Genomic DNA, 18,191 nt, shown 5'->3' on the forward strand with positions numbered 1-18,191 from the left:
CTCTATTTCTTCTTCCAAATCATTAATATATTTAGTGAAAAGCTGAGGCCCCAGAACTGATCGCTGGGGAACACCATTTGTTACATCCTGCCAATCAGAGTACATTCCCTTTATCCCTACTCTGTCTTCAACCTCCCAACCAATTACCAACCCATGTCATAAGATTGCTTCTAATTCCGTGTGCTTTCATCTTTGCTAATAATCCCTTGTGCAGAACCTTATCAAATGCCTTCTTTAAGTCCATATAGACAACACCATAGACACTCCCCTACCACCATGTTCGTGACCTCCTCAAAAAATTCATCTGGATTAGTCAGACATGACCTACCTTTCACAAATCCATGCTGGCTCTCTTTGATCAGCAGATAACTGTCCAAGTGCCCAGTAACTCTGTCTCTGATGATAGATTGCAGTAACTTCCCCACAATTGATATTAAACTGACGTGTCTGTAGTTACCTAGTTTCTCCCTCCCTCCCATCTTAAATATTGGGGTGACATTTGCACTTTTCCAACCTAAGGGCACAATTCCTGAATCTAGCCAGTTTTGCAAAATGATCACTAGAGCACCTGTGATTTCCTCACCTATTTCACATAATACTCTGGGGTGGAAACCATTAGGTTCTGGAGATTTGTCTGTGTTAAGTCCCATTATTTTATCCATTGAATCCATTACATTCCTCCCCATGACTTATTTTTAAGCTTTCCTTGCAACGCTGAGGTACAAAGAAGTTCTGGTCTATGATCCCGAGGTCAATGGCCATCTTTACAGCCACTGGCATGGCATGGCCCCTGACTCAGCAGGCAGGAGGTCAGAAAACAACTTGAACTCATAAGAACATAAGAAATAGGAGCAGGAGTAGGCTATACGGCCCCTTGAGCCTGCTCCGCCGTTCAATAAGATCATGGCTGATCTTCGACCTCAACTCCACTTTCCCGCCTGATCACCATATCCCTTGATTCCCCTACAGTCCAAAAATATATCGATCTCAGCCTTGAATATACTCAATGACTGAGCATCTACAGCCCTCTAGGGTCGAGAAATCCAAAGATTCACAACCTTCTGAGTGAAGAAATTCCTCATCTCAGTCTTGAATGTCCGACCTCTTATCCTGAGACTATGCCCCCTAGTTCTTGACTCTCCAGCCAAGGGAAACAATCTCTCAGCATCTACCCCGTCAAGCCCCATAATCATCTAAAATGTTTCATTCTTCTAAACTCCAGAGAGAATAGGCCCATTCTACTCAATCTCTCCTCATAGGACAACCCTCTCATCCCAGGAATTAATCTAGAGAACCTATATGCCTCAATAGACATAGCCTCCTCAGGCACAGCTCCCAGTCTCATCTAGAAAGGGTACCCTTGCCCTGTTGGATGGGTAAGGCCTTCTGCAAGCAGGCCCCCTCATCTACTGTCTACTCATAGACCCGCCTGCAGCTTCTGCATGTTGAGGCCCCGTTGCTGTTGTTGTTCCTTTTACTCTTCTTCCCCCCCCCCCCCTCCCCTCCTGCACCAGTACACTACAGCAAGGGTGTCACCCAACAGAAGCTCTCACAGAAGCTCTCACCTACAGACGCTGAAAGACGCCCTAGTAAGAACGGGATATGACGCTCGACTCATCGATCGACAGTTCCGACGGGCCACAGCAAAAAATCGCATAGACCTCCTCAGGAGACTAACACGGGACGCAACCAACAGAGTACCCTTTGTCGTCCAGTACTTCCCCGGAGCGGAGAAACTACGCCATGTTCTCCGCAGCCTTCAACATGTCATCAATGAGGACAAACACCTCGCTATGGCCATCCCCACACCTCCACTACTCGCCTTTAAACAGCCACCCAACCTCAAACAGACCATCGTTCGCAGCAAACTACCTAGCTTTCAAGAGAACAGTGTCCACGACGCCACACAACCCTGCCACGGTAACCTCTGCAAGACATGCCAGATCATCGACACAGATACCACCATCACACGAGATGACACCACCCACCAGGTGCATGGTTCATACTCCTGTGACTCGGCCAACGTTGTCTACCTCATACGTTGCAGGAAAGGATGCCCCAGAGCATGGTACATTGGCGAGACCATGCAGACGCTGCGACAACGGATGAACGGACACCGCGCAACAATCGCCAAACAGGAGGGTTCCCTCCCAGTCGGGGAACACTTCAGCAGTCATGGACATTCATCCACCGACCTTCGGGTAAGCGTACTCCAAGGCGGCCTTCGAGACACACGACAACGCAAAATCGTCGAGCAGAAATTGATAGCCAAGTTCCGCACCCATGAGGACGGCCTCAACCGGGATCTTGGGTTCATGTCACGCTACACGTTACCCCACCAGCGAACAAATGTTATCTGTTTTTAATATAATGGGTCATTTGCTGGCTCTCTCTGCCTTCCGGATGTTTCTGCCTCTCTCTGTGTTTTTTTTCTCTGTTTTTTTTCCCTGTTTGTTTTTTTGTTGAATGTGTATTCGGGGGTTCTGCAGGTGACACCTCTCTGTCTGAACACGGTGATTGCCTTGGCAACGGGCAGTTGCAGGGGCAGTCTGTAAACACCATGTATTGTTCAATATGTATAAATGCGTAGGCTTCAAGGAGCTCTTGAAACATTTGCCTGAGGAAGGAGAAAATCTCCGAAAGCTTGTGAATTTAAAATAAAATTGCTGGACTATAACTTGGTGTTGTAAAATTGTTTACAATTGTCAACCCCAGTCCATCACCGGCATCTCCACATCATGCTTATTCAGGGTAAGCAAGCAAGAGAAAGTATCACAAATAAGCAATATGAAAAGTGCCAACTCACTGTGACTCCAACAAGCTGACTAGCACACAGAGGGAAATGATCTGACTGCCTGGAGCTCATGACCTCTTTAAATCTGGCAGCCTGTGCCTCTGGAACTAATCCCACCAGGTTTATCGATGGGTGGGGCTTCCACTCGTTTTGGTGTCCTAATTTGATCATGAGACTTCCCATTTCCATTCCATTCGTGGGGGTCCCACCTGGAACGTGTGCACTGTTAAAATGGTGCAGGGCACTAAGTGGGCAGCAATGGGGTGGTAAGTACATCCTCCTGATTTTTTACTACTCGCACATCCTGTTCCCATCTGGGAGGTGAGGAGATGTTGTGTGTTGTATAAAAGTATTCACAAAATGAAGAAAATAAGCGATATAAAAAAATACACACCTTTCTTGTGATTAAGTTCCGCTTCCAAGGCTTCTCTCACTTTACTCACCCAGGTGTCATATGACTGGGCTCGCTCTTTCACGCCATAAAGCATTGATGGGAGCTCATCCAGCGTGTAACGGTACCTAGTTTTGGAGAGAGAGAAAAAAAAACCTTTAGCATCTTTACACTGAGTGTATGTTCCCATTCCTTATTTTTCTTGCCAAAATGCATCACCTCAAACATCTCTACATTAAATTGCATTTCCCACCTGTCTGCTCATTGCACTCACCTGGCTATGTCCTCAAGACTTGTAATGTCCTCCCTGCCATTTGTCAAACCCCCTACTTTTATGTTGTCAGCAAATCTCCCTTTACCCAAGTCCAAATCACCTATGTTTCTCCAAAACAAAAGTGGGCCCAGCTTGGACCCCCAGAGTACACCAATTCCAACCCTTCTCCAATCTCAGCAACACCCTTTAACCTGAACTATTTGTTTCCTGTTTGTTAATTTTCTTTCCCTGCTGCACCATTTCCTCTTATACCAAACTCCAGAATGTTTGCAACTAACCCCCACCTTATTGGATGCCTTCTGAAAATCCATATACACCACATCTGCATTGCCTTTATCTATCAACAACTTGCATTTATAGAGCATCGTTGATGTAGAAATGACCACGAAAGCTGCCGATTGTATAGAGACCAAATGTCCTTCAGAGAAGAGAACTTGCCATCTCTACCCAGTGTGACCTGAGAGAGAATCTGGTCAACACAGTGTGGCTAACACAGTGCTCTCAGGGCAACTACGGATCTGCAACAAGTGCTACCTTGTCAGCATTGCCCACATCTCAAAATAATGTTTTTCTTTAAAAAAAGGCCCAAGATGCGTCAGAGAGATGGAAGGAAGGGAAGAATGGACACCGAACCGAAGGTGAAAAGATGAGGATCCATTACCAAAAGCTTGGTTGAACAGGAGGAATTCAAAGGAGGTGACAAGGCAGAGGGGATTAGGAGGCAATTTCAGAGAGTAGGGCCTAGGATGGTGGGATCAAGCATAGAGAGGGATGCACAAATGATGGGCTGCAGGACTAACTGAGGTCACAGAGATAGGGAGAAATGAAGCTATGGAGAAATTTGATCACAAGGAGGACAATTTTAAATTTGAAACAGCAGGGTGGGGGGGGGGGGGGGGGGAGGTATGGGGAGCCGATGTAGAACAACAAGGACAAAGATAGGGGCATCAATATGACTTGGTGCGGGATAGAATATGGGCAATAGGGTCTGGTTCAGCCAAAGTAAACAGCCAGGGCGGGGAATGGAATCGATGACAAAGGTACGGAGTTTGTGGCAGGGGATGGTTTCAGTCTTCACAGCACTTCATACTTGCATCTGAATATCCAATCCAGATCACAAGGGGATGCGATTGTTATGCCCCTGGGTTACACTACTGTACAAGTAGATTCAGGGACATACAAGTCACCTTTGACAATCATAAGACTGCTTTACAGGACCGACTGATGCAACTGAACCTGAAAAGGTATCCACGGCAGACGTGGCTTTGTAACACCATTTGATCCTTCATACGACTTGCATTTATATAGCGCCTTTAACATAGTAAAACGTCCCAAGGTGCTTCACAGGAGCGATTATCAAACAAAATTTGACACCGAGCCATATAAGGAGATATTAGGACAGGTAGGTTTTAAGGAGCGTCTTAAAGGAGGAGAGGTGGAGAGGTTTAGGGAGGGAATTCCAGAGCTTAGAGCCTAGGTAGCTGGAGGCATGGCCACCAATGGTGGAATGATTAAAATCGGGAATGCACAAGAGGCATAAATTAGAGGAGTGAAGAGTGTTTTCCAGGGGTGAACACAGAAGGAAGTGGGGTTGGGAGGGGGAAGGGTGATGTGGGTGGAGAGGGATACAAGGAAGTGATCAGAGATGGCCTATACACCAGTATCCCCCACGATGACGGCATCGCTGCGACAGCATCAATACTCAACACCAACAACAGCCAATCTCCGGACGCCATCCTACAACTCATCTGCTTCATCCTGGATCACAATGTCTTCACCTTCGATAACCAGTTCTTTACCCAAACACACGGAACAGCCATGGGGACCAAATTCGCACCCCAATACGCCAACATTTTCATGCACAAGTTCGAGCACGACTTCTTCACTGCACAAGACCTCCAACCAACACTATACACCAGATACATCGACGACATTTTCTTTCTATGGACCCACGGCAAGGAATCACTAAAGAGACTACACGATAACATCAACAAGTTCCATCCCACCATCAAGCTCACCATGGACTACTCCTCAGAATCAGTTTCTTTCTTGGACACACGAATCTCCATCAAAGACGGGCACCTCAGCACCTCACTCTACCGCATGCCCACGGACAACCTCACGATACTCCACTTTTCCAGCTTCCACCCTAACCACGTCAAAGAGGCCATCCACTATGGACAGGCCCTGCGAATACACAGGGTCTGCTCAGACGAGGAGGAACGCGATGGACACCTACAGACGCTGAAAGACGCGCTAGTAAGAACGGGATATGACGCTCGACTCATCGATCGACAGTTCCGACGGGCCACAGCAAAAAATCGCATAGACCTCCTCAGGAGACTAACACGGGACGCAACCAACAGAGTACCCTTTGTCGTCCAGTACTTCCCCGGAGCGGAGAAACTACGCCATGTTCTCCGCAGCCTTCAACATGTCATCAATGAGGACAAACACCTCGCTATGGCCATCCCCACACCTCCACTACTCGCCTTCAAACAGCCACCCAACCTCAAACAGACCATCGTTCGCAGCAAATTACCCAGCATTCAAGAGAACAGCGTCCACGACACCACACAACCCTGCCACGGTAACCTCTGCAAGACATGCCAGATCATCGACACAGATACCACCATCACACGAGAGGACACCACCCACCAGGTGCATGGTTCATACTCCTGTGACTCGGCCAACGTTGTCTACCTCATACGTTGCAGGAAAGGATGCCCCAGAGCATGGTACATTGGCGAGACCATGCAGACGCTGCGACAACGGATGAACGGACACCGCGCAACAATCGCCAAACAGGAGGGTTCCCTCCCAGTCGGGGAACACTTCAGCAGTCATGGACATTCATCCACCGACCTTCGGGTAAGCGTACTCCAAGGCGGCCTTCGAGACACACGACAACAATTGATAGCCAAGTTCCGCACCCATGAGGACGGCCTCAACCGGGATCTTGGGTTCATGCCACGCTACACGTTACCCCACCAGCGAACAAATGTTATCTGTTTTTAATATAACGGGTCAGTTGCTGTCTTTTCTATGTTTCTACCTCTCTATCTCTGTTTTTTTTTTGTTTGTTGTGTTTTTTTTTGGTGATTTGTATATTCTGAGACCTGGCAGGTAACACCTGTCTGTCTGCACACTGATTGCCTTGGCAACGGGCAGTTGAAAAAACTGTCTGTACTCACCAAGCATTGTTCTGTGAATGATAAATGCGATTTCATTTCGAGGATTTCATTTTCACATCGTTCACCTGACGAAGGAGGTAGCCTCCGAAAGCATGTGAATTTAAAATAAAATTGCTGGACTATAACTTGGTGTTGTAAAATTGTTTCCAATTGTCAACCCCAGTCCATCACCGGCATCTCCACATCAGCAAAGTGATGGAAGGTGTCGTCGACAGTGCTATCAAGCAGCACTTACTCACCAATAACCTGCTCACCGATGCTCAGTTTGGGTTCTGCTAGGACCACTCGGCTCCAGACCTCATTACAGCCTTGGTCCAAACATGGACAAAAGAGCTGAATTCCAGAGGTGAGGTGAGAGTGACTGCCCTTGACATCAAGGCAGCATTTGACAGAGTGTGGGAATCAGGGGGAAAACTCTCCAGTGGCTGGAGTCATACCTAGCACAAAGGAAGATGGTAGTGGTTGTTGGAGGCCAATCATCTCAGCCCCAGGACATTGCTGCAGGAGTTCCTCAGGGCAGTGTCCTCGGCCCAACCATCTTCAGCTGCTTCATCAATGACCTTCCCTCCATCATAAGGTCAGAAATGGGGATGTTCGCTGATGACTGCACAGTGTTCAGTTCCATTCGCAACCCCTCAAATAATGAAGCAGTCCGAGCCCGCATGCAGCAAGACCTGGACAACCTCAAGGCTTGGGCTCATAAGTGGCAAGTAACATTCGCGCCAGATAAGTGCCAGGCAATGACCATCTCCAACAAGAGAGAGTCTAACCACCTCCCCTTGACATTCAACGGCATTACCATCGCCGAATCCCCCACCATCAACATCCTGGGGGTCACCATTGACCAGAAACTTAACGGGACCAGCCATATAAATACTGTGGCTATGAGAGCAGGTCAGAGGCTGGGTATTCTGCGGCGAGTGACTCACCTCCTGACTCCCCAAAGCCTTTCCACCATCTACAAGTCACAAGTCAGGAGTGTGATGGAATACTCTCCACTTGCTTGGATGAGTGCAGCTCCAACAACACTCAAGAAGCTCGACACCATCCAAGACAAAGCAGCCCGCTTGATTGGCACCCCATTCACCACCCTAAACATTCACGCCCTTCACCACCGGCGCACTGTGGCTGCAGTGTGTACCATCCACAGGATGCATTGCAGCAACTCGCCAAGGCTTCTTCGACAGCACCTCCCAAACCCGTGACCTCTACCACCTAGAAGGACAAGGGCAGCAGACACATGGGAACAACACCACCTGCACATTCCCCTCCAAGTCACACACCATCCCGACTTGGAAATATATCGCCGTTCCTTCATTGTCGCTGGGTCAAAATCCTGGAACTCCCTTCCTAACAGCACTGTGGGAGAACCGTCACCACACGGACTGCAGCAGTTCAAGGCGGCGGCTCACCACCACCTTCTCGAGGGCAATTAGGGATGGGCAATAAATGCCGGCCTCGCCAGCGACGCCCACATCCCGTGAACGAATAAAAAAATATGATGGAAGATATAGCCAGGTGGGGAGGCTTCATTACTCTTTGATACCTTTCTTTGCCAAATGTCCATGTGTCTCCCTCTTGAAGATACTGACACAATCCACCTCCACTGCCTCAACAGGCAGTCCTTTCTGCACATTTACCAAATTCTGTGTAAAATAACTGACAAAATAGGGGGAGTTGCTTTATTGTATTTTTATTTGATGTTAGACAGGCCAACTATGATTTTAAAATTGGGAACAGCTCGCTGTATCTCCAAGGGGTTGCATCAAGGGACCAACGATGGCAGTGGGACCTGTCTACCTCCAAAGGATTCTCTCCGCATCAACACCTCTGGCTAGAAATTGATTTGTCTGATGGTCTGCTACTTTAACGCCTTTCAGAGAAGACACAAGAACACAAGGAGAAAACCACACAATCTGACAGGAAAAAAGCGCTTTCAATAAGCAGACAATGTCCCACCAACTGAAAGTTGCTGTGTCTAACAGTGTGCATCCAGGATTAGCAATTACTCTTTTATTACCCGAGGAACAAAGCCAAGATTAAGATTGTGAATGAAGTAAAATGTTTATAGAACAGGAAATTTATTTCTGCTTTAGGCGTAGGGAATAATTCAAGTAATTGTGAATTCAGCTCATCCACATCCCTTGGGAACTTCAATACCTAAATAAGATTTCCATGCAGCTGTCAAACATTTCGCCTTTCAGCATTCCAAAGGGACCATTGTCTCCGCGACACTCTAGTCCACTCCCACTCACCCACCAACATCCACTCCCCTTCCCACCGCACCTTCCCAGGAGATGCAACACCTGCCCCTTCACCTTCTCCCTTCCCATTGTTCAGGGCCCCAAACACTCCTTCCAGGTGAAACAGTGATTTACTTGTACTTCTTTCAATTTAGTATACTGTATGCACTGCTCACGTTGCGGTCTCCTCTGCATTGGGGAGACCAAATTCAGATTGGGTAATCGCTTTGCTAAATACCTCTGTTCAGTCCGCAAGTATGACCCTGATCTTCCGGTCGCTTGCCATTTTAATTCTCCGACCGACTCTCTCTCTGTCCTCGGCCTCTTACACTGTTCAAATGAAGCTCAACGGAAGCTCAATGAACAGCACCTCATCTTTCGATTAGGCACTTTACAACCTTCCGGATTCAACACTGATTTCAATAACTTCAGATCATAACCACTGATCCCATTTTATTGGGCAGCAGGTGCTGGTAATGGTTCTGCTGTTGCCATTTGCTCCAGCCCCACCTTTTGTCTCTTTACTTGTCCCATTACCACCCTCCTTGCCTTGCACCATCATCCCTTTTGCCGGTGTGCGGATATTACACAGTGTGCTGAGAGTTCGGTACGTGTGGGAGTTGAAGGGTTAATCTCTTTAAATCTAGTGCATATTGCTTCAACTGTTTAAGGTCAATTTAGAAGTTTAAATTTCTAAGTTTCTGTCAGGCTTCAGCAGAGAGCTGCTGTAGCAAGTTAATTGGTTAGCTAGATTCAATTGGTCCCTGAAGGTGGGGCAGGCCTGACTCATCTGAGTCTCAACTGTAGAAATACAGGGGCCTGTCAGTGCGGACTGCACGGTGTGCGGATATTACACAGTGTGCTGAGAGTTCGGTACGTGTGGGAGTTCGGTGAAGTGGGGGAAGGAGGTGCTGCTTTGCCTTGCTTTTCCTGCAGAGCGGTAGTGGACCTGAGAGCGGTGAGCGGCGGGAGAGAGCGAGACCAGAGCGGGGATAAAAACAGCGCGGAGAGAGCAAGACCAGAGCGGAGATATAAACAGCGCGGAGAGAGCGAGAGTCCAGTCGGTGAGCGGCGGGAGAGAGCGAGACCAGAGCGGAGATATAAACAGCGCGGAGAGAGCGAGACCAGAGCTTACTCTGAGAGCGAGACTCTGAGACCAGCGGCAGTTCGGGGTGACGTCACCAGTCAGAAAGTGACGCGGCACAGGGGAGGCAGCTGATTGGTGAGTAGGTTCAGGTGAGTATTTCTACCATTTTACTGTAAGTAAAGTAATAAGAAAGGAAAGATCTGCAGGTTTTATAGCAGATAGTGTTTTTTTTTAGTGAACCTAGGTCCCTAGTATAGTTAACATTTTCTAATTTCAACGTAATTTAAAAGGGGTAACTCAGCTAAGGCAAGTCATGGCAGCAGACCTCGCACCCGTGATATGCTCCTCCTGCAAGATGTGGGAAGTCATGGACACTACCAGTGTCCCTGCCGACCATGTGTGCGGGAAGTGTGTCCACCTGCAGCTACTGACCGATCGTATCTCGGAGCTGGAGCTGCGGGTGGACTCACTGTGGAGCATCCGCGATGCAGAGAAACTCGTGGATAGCACGTTTAGCGAGTTGGTCACACCGCAGGTAAAGGGTATACAGGCAGGAAGTGAATGGGTGACCACCAGGAAGAGTAAGAGATGCAGGCAGGTAGTGCAGGGGTCCCCTGTGTCCATCCCCCTCTCAAACAGATATGCCACTTTGGATGCTGTTGGGGGGGATGACTTATCAGGGGAAGGCAGCAGCAGCCAACTTCCTGGCACCACGGGTAGCTCTGCTGCACAGGCTGGGAGGAAAAAGAGTGGCAGAGCTATAGTGATAGGGGACTCAATTGTAAGGGGAATAGACAGGCGTTTCTGCGGCCGCAACCGAGACTCCAGGATGGTGTGTTGCCTCCCTGGTGCAAGGATCAAGGATGTCTCGGAGCGGCTACAGAACATTTTGGAGGGGGAGGGCGAACAGCCAGCTGTCATGGTGCACATAGGCACCAACGATATAGGTAAAAAAGGGGATGAGGTCCTAAAAGCAGAATATAGGGAGTTAGGAGGTAAATTAAAAAATAGGACCTCAAAGGTAGTAATCTCAGGATTGCTGCCAGTGCCACGTGCTAGTCAGAGTAGAAATAGGAGGATATTTCAAATGAATACGTGGCTAGAGGAATGGTGCAAGGGGGAGGGATTCAAATTCCTGGGACACTGGAAACGGTTCTGGGGGAGGTGGGACCAGTACAAACCGGACGGTCTGCACCTGGGCAGGGCCGGGACCGCTGTCCTAGGAGGAGTGTTTGCTAGTGCTGTTGGGGAGGGTTTAAACTAAAGTGGCAGGGGGTTGGGAACCTGAGCAGGGAGAGAGAGGAAAGCGTAACAGGAAGGGACAGAAGGTATGGAGTAATAGGTAAAGTGTTAAAAAAGGAAAAAGCAGGAACTAAGCGTCACAAAACAGATTTGAAAGTTCTTTATCTGAATGCACGTAGCATTCGTAATAAAATGGACGAGTTAACGGCACAAATAACTACGTATGGGTATGATCTTGTGGCCATTACAGAAACATGGCTGCAGGGTGACAACGACTGGGAATTAAATATGCCAGGGTATTTAACAATCAGGAAGGACAGGCAGGAAGGAAGGGGAGGTGGGGTGGCTATGTTAATAAAGGAAGGAATCACTGTAATACAGAGAAATGATATTGGGACAAAGCATCAAGATAATGAAACAGTTTGGGTGGAGATAAGGAATAATAAGGGAAAAAAAACATTAGTGGGCGTAGTATATAGGCCTCCTAATAGTTGCAACTCTGCTGGAAGAAGTATTAATCAGGAGATAGTCGGGGCATGTAATAAGGGAACAGCCATAATTATGGGGGATTTTAATTATCATATTAACTGGACAAATCAAATTGGGCAGAGCAGCCTTGAGGACGAGTTCATTGAGTGCATCAGGGATGGATTTCTTGAGCAGTATGTAACTGATCCTACAAGGGGGCAGGCAACCTTGGACCTGGTCCTGTGTAATGAGTCAGGATTAATTAATAATGTCCTAGTTAAGGATCCCCTTGGAACGAGCGACCACAACATGGTTGAATTCCATATCCAATTAGAGGGTGAGAAGGTTGATTCTCAAACAAGCGTACTGAGCTTGAATAAAGGAGACTATGATGGTATGAGAGCGGAATTGATTAAAGTGGACTGGGAAAATAGATTAAAGGGTAAGACGGTACATGAGCAGTGGTGTTCATTTAGGGAGTTATTTTACAACTTTCAAAATAAATATATTCCACTGAGGAAAAAAAGGTGTAAAAGAAATGACAGCCACCCGTGGCTAAGTAAAGAAATCAAGGATAGTATCCGACTAAAAACAAGGACATATAAGGTAGCCAAACTTAGTGGGAGGATAGAAGATTGGGAATTCTTCAAAAGACAGCAAAAAGTAACTAAAGGATTGATTAAGAAAGGGAAGTTAGATTATGAAAAGAAATTAGCAAAAAATATAAAAACAGATAGCAAGAGTTTCTATAGTTATATAAAAAGAAAAAGGGTGGCTAAGGCAAACATAGGTCCCTTAGAGGATGAGACCGGGAAATTAATGGTGGGAAACATGGAGATGGCAAAAATGCTGAACAAATATTTTGTTTCAGTCTTTACAGTAGAGGACACTAAGAATATCCCAACACTGGACAAACAGGGGACTCTCGGGGGGGGAGGAGCTAAATACGATTAAAATCACTCAAGAGATGGTACTCGGTAAAATAATGGGACTCAAGGCGGATAAATCCCCTGGACCTGATGGCTTCCATCCTAGGGTCTTGAGGGAAGTGGCAGTAGGGATTGTGGATGCTTTGGTGATAGTTTTCCAAAATTCCCTGGACTCAGGAGAGGTCCCGGCAGATTGGAAAACTGCTAATGTAACACCGTTATTTAAAAAGGGTAGTAGGCAGAAGGCTGGAAATTATAGGCCAGTTAGCTTAACATCTGTGGTGGGTAAAATTTTGGAGTCTATTATTAAGGAGACAGTAACGGAACATTTAGATAAGCATAATTTAATAGGACAAAGTCAGCATGGCTTTATGAAGGGGAAGTCATGTCTGACAAATTTGCTTGAGTTCTTCGAGGATATAACGTATAGGGTGGATAAAGGGGAACCAGTGGACGTAGTGTATTTAGACTTCCAGAAGGCATTCGACAAGGTGCCACATAAAAGATTATTACTTAAGATAAAAAATCACAGGATTGGGGGTAATATTCTGGCATGGGTGGAGGATTGGTTATCGAACAGGAAGCAGAGAGTTGGGATAAATGGTTCATTTTCGGACTGGCAACCAGTAACCAGTGGTGTTCCACAGGGGTCGGTGCTGGGTCCCCAACTCTTTACAATCTATATTAACGATTTGGAGGAGGGGACCGAGTGCAACATATCAAAATTTGCAGATGATACAAAGATGGGAGGGAAAGTAGAGAGTGAGGAGGACATAAAAAACCTGCAAGGGGATATAGACAGGCTGGGTGAGTGGGCGGAGATTTGGCAGATGCAATATAATATTGGAAAATGTGAGGTTATGCACTTTGGCAGGAAAAATCAGAGAGCAAGTTATTTTCTTAATGGCGAGAGACTGGAAAGTACTGCAGTACAAAGGGATCTGGGGGTCCTAGTGCAAGAAAATCAAAAAGTTGGTATGCAGGTGCAGCAGGTGATCAAGAAAGCCAACGGAATGTTGGCTTTTATTGCTAGGGGGATAGAATATAAAAACAAGGAGGTATTGCTGCAGTTATATAAGGTATTGGTGAGACCGCACCTGGAATACTGCATACAGTTTTGGTCTCCATACTTAAGAAAAGACATACTTGCTCTCGAGGCAGTACAAAGAAGGTTCACTCGGTTAATCCCGGGGATGAGGGGGCGGACATATGAGGAGAGGTTGAGTAGATTGGGACTCTACTCATTGGAGTTCAGAAGAATGAGAGGCGATCTTATTGAAACATATAAGATTGTGAAGGGTCTTGATCGGGTGGATGCAGTAAGGATGTTCCCAAAGATGGGTGAAACTAGAACTAGGGGGCATAATCTTAGAATAAGGGGCTGCTCTTTCAAAACTGAGATGAGGAGAAACTTCTTCACTCAGAGGGTGGTAGGTCTGTGGAATTTGCTGCCCCAGGAAGCTGTGGAAGCTACATCATTAGATAAATTTAAAACAGAAATAGACAGTTTCCTAGAAGTAAAGGGAATTAGGGGTTATGGGGAGCGGGCAGGAAATTGGACATGAAGCTGAGTTCGGATCGGTCAATGCCCTGTGGGTGGCGGAGAGGGCCCAGGGGCTATGTGGCCGGGTCCTGCTCCGACTTCTTGTGTTCTTTAGATTTGTGGTTGGGATCAGATCAGCCATGATCTTATTGAATGGCGGAGCAGGCTCGAGGGGCCGATTGGCCTACTCCTGCTCCAATTTCTTATGTTCTTATGTTCTTAATCACTCCTGCTCTCCACCCTATCACAGAGCTTCCCTTTTGTTCTTTCCTCCCCTCCTTCCCCCATTTTCCTTGGTTCTGCACGTGCTTATAAACTGTTAAATCTCCAACTTCTTCCAGTTCTGATGAAAGGTCATCGACCTGAAACGTTAACTCTGTTTCTCTCTCCACATATGCTGCTTGATCTGCTGAGCACTTCCAGCATTTTCTGTTTTTATTTCAGATTTTCAGGATCTGCAGTATTTTGCTTTTGTTTAAGCATTTCTAATAGATGTGTCTCTCCAGACAGAAGAGATGGCAGGAAATGAAAAAGTGGGTGGATGAGGCTTTAACTTTCAAAAAAACTCTGACTTTTTTCTTGAATTATTCCCTATCCCAAAGCAGAAATCATTTCCTGTTAAATAAACATCTTACTTCATCCACAATCTTAACCTTGGTTTTGTTCCTATTTACTTGGGAAGCAAGCATGCCAAGAGAAAAAGGCATGGGCAGGGAATTGGGATTACACCGAGCTACAAAGGTTGGCAAAGACAGAGTGAATCTCTAATGGAGTGAATTGCTAACAGAGTGAGGACTTTCAACTGGGAATTTGGTGAGTGTGGGAATTAGGTGCAGAGGAGGAAGGAAGTGCTAAGTGATTTAAACCAAGGAACTATAAACTAATCGATCAACTCTTAAAACTTACATTAAAAAAATAGCCTTATTAAAAAAATGAGGTAAGACTGAGCAGAGCATAAAGGGAGCCACATAGGAACAGGAGTAGGCCATTCAGCCCCTCGTGCCTGCTCCGCCACTTGATAAGATCATGGCTGATCTGTGATCTAACTCCATATACCCGCCTTTGGCCCATATCCCTTAATACCTCTGGTTGCCAAAAAGCTATCTATCCCAGATTTAAATTTAGCAATTGAGCTAGTATCAATTGCTGTTTGCGGAAGAGAGTTCCAAACTTCTACCACCCTTTGTGTGTAGAAATGTTTTCTAATTTCACTCCTGAAAGGTCTGGCTCTAATTTTTAGACTGTGCCCCCTACTCCTAGAATCCCCAACCAGCGGAAATAGTTTCTCTCTCTCCACCCTATCCGTTCCCCTTAATATCTTATAAACTTCGATCAGATCACCCCTTAACCTTCGAAACTCCAGAGAACACAACCCCAATTTGTGTAATCTCTCCTCATAACTTAACCCTTGAAGTCCGGGTATCATTCTAGTAAACCTACGCTGCACTCCCTCCAAAGCCAATATGTCCTTCCGAAGGTGCGGTGCCCAGAACTGCTCACAGTACTCCAGGTGCGGTCTAACCAGGGTTTTGTATAGCTGCAGCATAACTTCTTCCCCTTGTACTCTAGTCCTCCAGATATAAAGGCCAGCATTCCATTAGCCTTATTGATTATTTTCTGCACCTGTTAATGACACTTCAATGATCTATGTACCTGAACCCCTAGGTCCCTTTGGACATCCACTGTTTTTAACTTTTTACCATTTAGAAAGTACCCTGTTCTATCCTTTTTTGGTCCAAAGTGGATGACCTCACATTAGTCTACATTGAATTCCATTTGCCACAGTTTTGCCCATTCACCTAATCTATCAATATCGCATTGTAATTTTATGTTTCCATCTACACTGCTTACAATGCCACCAATCTTTGTGTCATCGGCAAACTTAGATATGAGACTTTCTATGCCTTCATTTAAGTCGTTAATAAATAGTGAATAATTGAGGCCCCAAGACAGATCCCTGTGGGACTCCACTAGTCACATCCTGCCAATGTGAGTACCTACCCATTATCCCTACTCTCTGTCGCCTTTCGCTCAGCCAACTTCCTAACCAAGTCTGTACTTTTCCCTCGACTCCGTGGGCTTCTATCTTAGCCAACAGTCTCTTATGTGGGACCTTATCAAATGCCTTCTGGAAGTCCATATAAATAACGTCCATTGACATTCCCCTGTCCACTACTTTAGTCACCTCTTCAAAAAATTCAATCAGGTTTGTCAGGCACGACCTACCTTTCACAAATCCATGCTGGCTCTTTCTGATTAACTGAAAATTCTCGAGGTGTTCAGTCACCCTATCCTTAATTATAAACTCCAGCATTTTCCCCACAACAGATGTTAGGCTAACTGGTCTATAATTCCCTGATTTCCCTCTTTCTCCTTTCTTAAAAAGCGGAGTGACATGTGCAATTTTCCAATCCAGAGGGACAGTTACTGAATCTAGAGAACTTTGAAAGATTATAGTTAGGGTATCTGCAATGTGCTCACCTACTTCCTTTAAAACCCTGGGATGGAAACCACATGAGGAATCAAAAATCAAGAAAAAGTCAAAAAGTGACGTCACAAGACAAGGAACGCCACAGGCAAGTCAGTAAATATTTAGTTCATTGGTTATTGATTTTAGTGGAGGATAGTAACAGATTTCAGGAGGACATAGGCAGACTGGTGAAATGGGCAGGCACATGGCAAATGGCAAATGAAATTTAACGCGGAGAAGTGTGAAGTGATGCATTTTGGTAGGAAGAATGAGGAGAGGCAATATAAACTAAATGGTACAATTTTAAAGGGTGTGTAGGAACAGAGGGACCTGGGGATTCATGCACACAAATTTTTGAAGGTGGCAGGACAAGTTGAGAGTGCTGTTAAAAAAGCATATGGAATCCTGGGATTTATTAATAGAGGCACAGAGTACAAAAGCAAGGAAGTTATGCTGAACCTTTATAAAACACTGGTCAGGCCTCAGCTGGAGTATTGTGTTCAATTCTGGACACCACACTTTAGGAAGAATGTCAAGGCCTCAGAGAGGGTGCAGAAGAGATTTACTAGAATGGTGCCAGGGATGAGGGACTTCAGTTATGTGGAGGAGCTGGGGTTGTTCTCCTTGGAACAGAGAAGGTTAAGAGGAGATTTGATAGAGGTATTCAAAATCATGAATGGTTTTGATAAGAGTAAACTGTTTCCAGTGGCAGAAGGGTCAATAACCAGAGGACACAGATTTATGGCGAATGGCAAAAGAGCCAGAGGCGACATGAGGAAACATTTTTTTAACGCAGAGAGTTGTAATGATCTGGAATGCGCTGCCTGAAAGGGCAGTGGAAGCAGATTCAATAGTAACTTTCAAAATGGAATTAGATAAATACTTGAAGGGAGAAAATTTACAGGGCTATGGGACTAATTGGATAGCCCTTTCAAAAAGCCGGCACAGGCACAATGGGCCGAATGGCCTCCTTCTGTCGTATGATACTATGATATATGTAATAGTACCTCTGCTATCTCTTTCCTAACTTCTTTTAATATGCGTGGATGCCCCATCTGGACCAGGGGTTTTATCCTCTCCAAGTTTGATTAGTTTATCAATCATTTCCCCCTTTTCTACCGTAAATGTCCTGATATCTTTTTTGATCTCTTCTAATGTCCTGCCCACCTTGTTAGTCTCCCTGGTAAATACTGAGGCAAAGTAACTATTCAATATTTCTGCCATTTCGCTGTCATTATTTGTGAGTTTATCGGGTGTATCCATTATTCTCTATCCCTATCCTGATTTTTCTTTTGTTATTGATGTGTCTGTAGAATACATTATTATTTCTTTTTATATTCCTTGATCATTTAATTTCGTAGTTCCTCTTTGCTTTCCTAATTGTTCTATTTGACTTCTTTCCTAATCTCTCAATATTCCCTTTTGTCATCCTCTCCTTTATTGTCTATGTACTTAGATTATGCCTTTTTCTTTAGTTTCAATTTTGCCCTTATCTCTTTATTCATCCACGGTGTTTCATTATTGGCTAGTTTGGTCTTTTTTTTTTTAAGAGGAAT

General features: G+C 45.7%; 1 protein-coding gene across 2 annotated transcripts in view; it reads right to left on the reverse strand.

Moving 5' to 3' along the window:
• kdm5a (lysine demethylase 5A) overlaps positions 1-18,191 on the reverse strand; it is a 241,156-nt gene that overhangs the window by 110,690 nt on the left and 112,275 nt on the right. For both annotated transcript variants that reach the window (XM_067999950.1, XM_067999951.1), the window contains exon 16: positions 3,189-3,313. In XM_067999950.1, coding sequence (XP_067856051.1) covers positions 3,189-3,313 — 125 coding nt within the window. The remainder of the gene's footprint in view (positions 1-3,188; positions 3,314-18,191) is intronic.

This window comes from Heptranchias perlo, chromosome 18, assembly GCF_035084215.1.
Source record: "Heptranchias perlo isolate sHepPer1 chromosome 18, sHepPer1.hap1, whole genome shotgun sequence".
NCBI lineage: Eukaryota > Metazoa > Chordata > Chondrichthyes > Hexanchiformes > Hexanchidae > Heptranchias > Heptranchias perlo.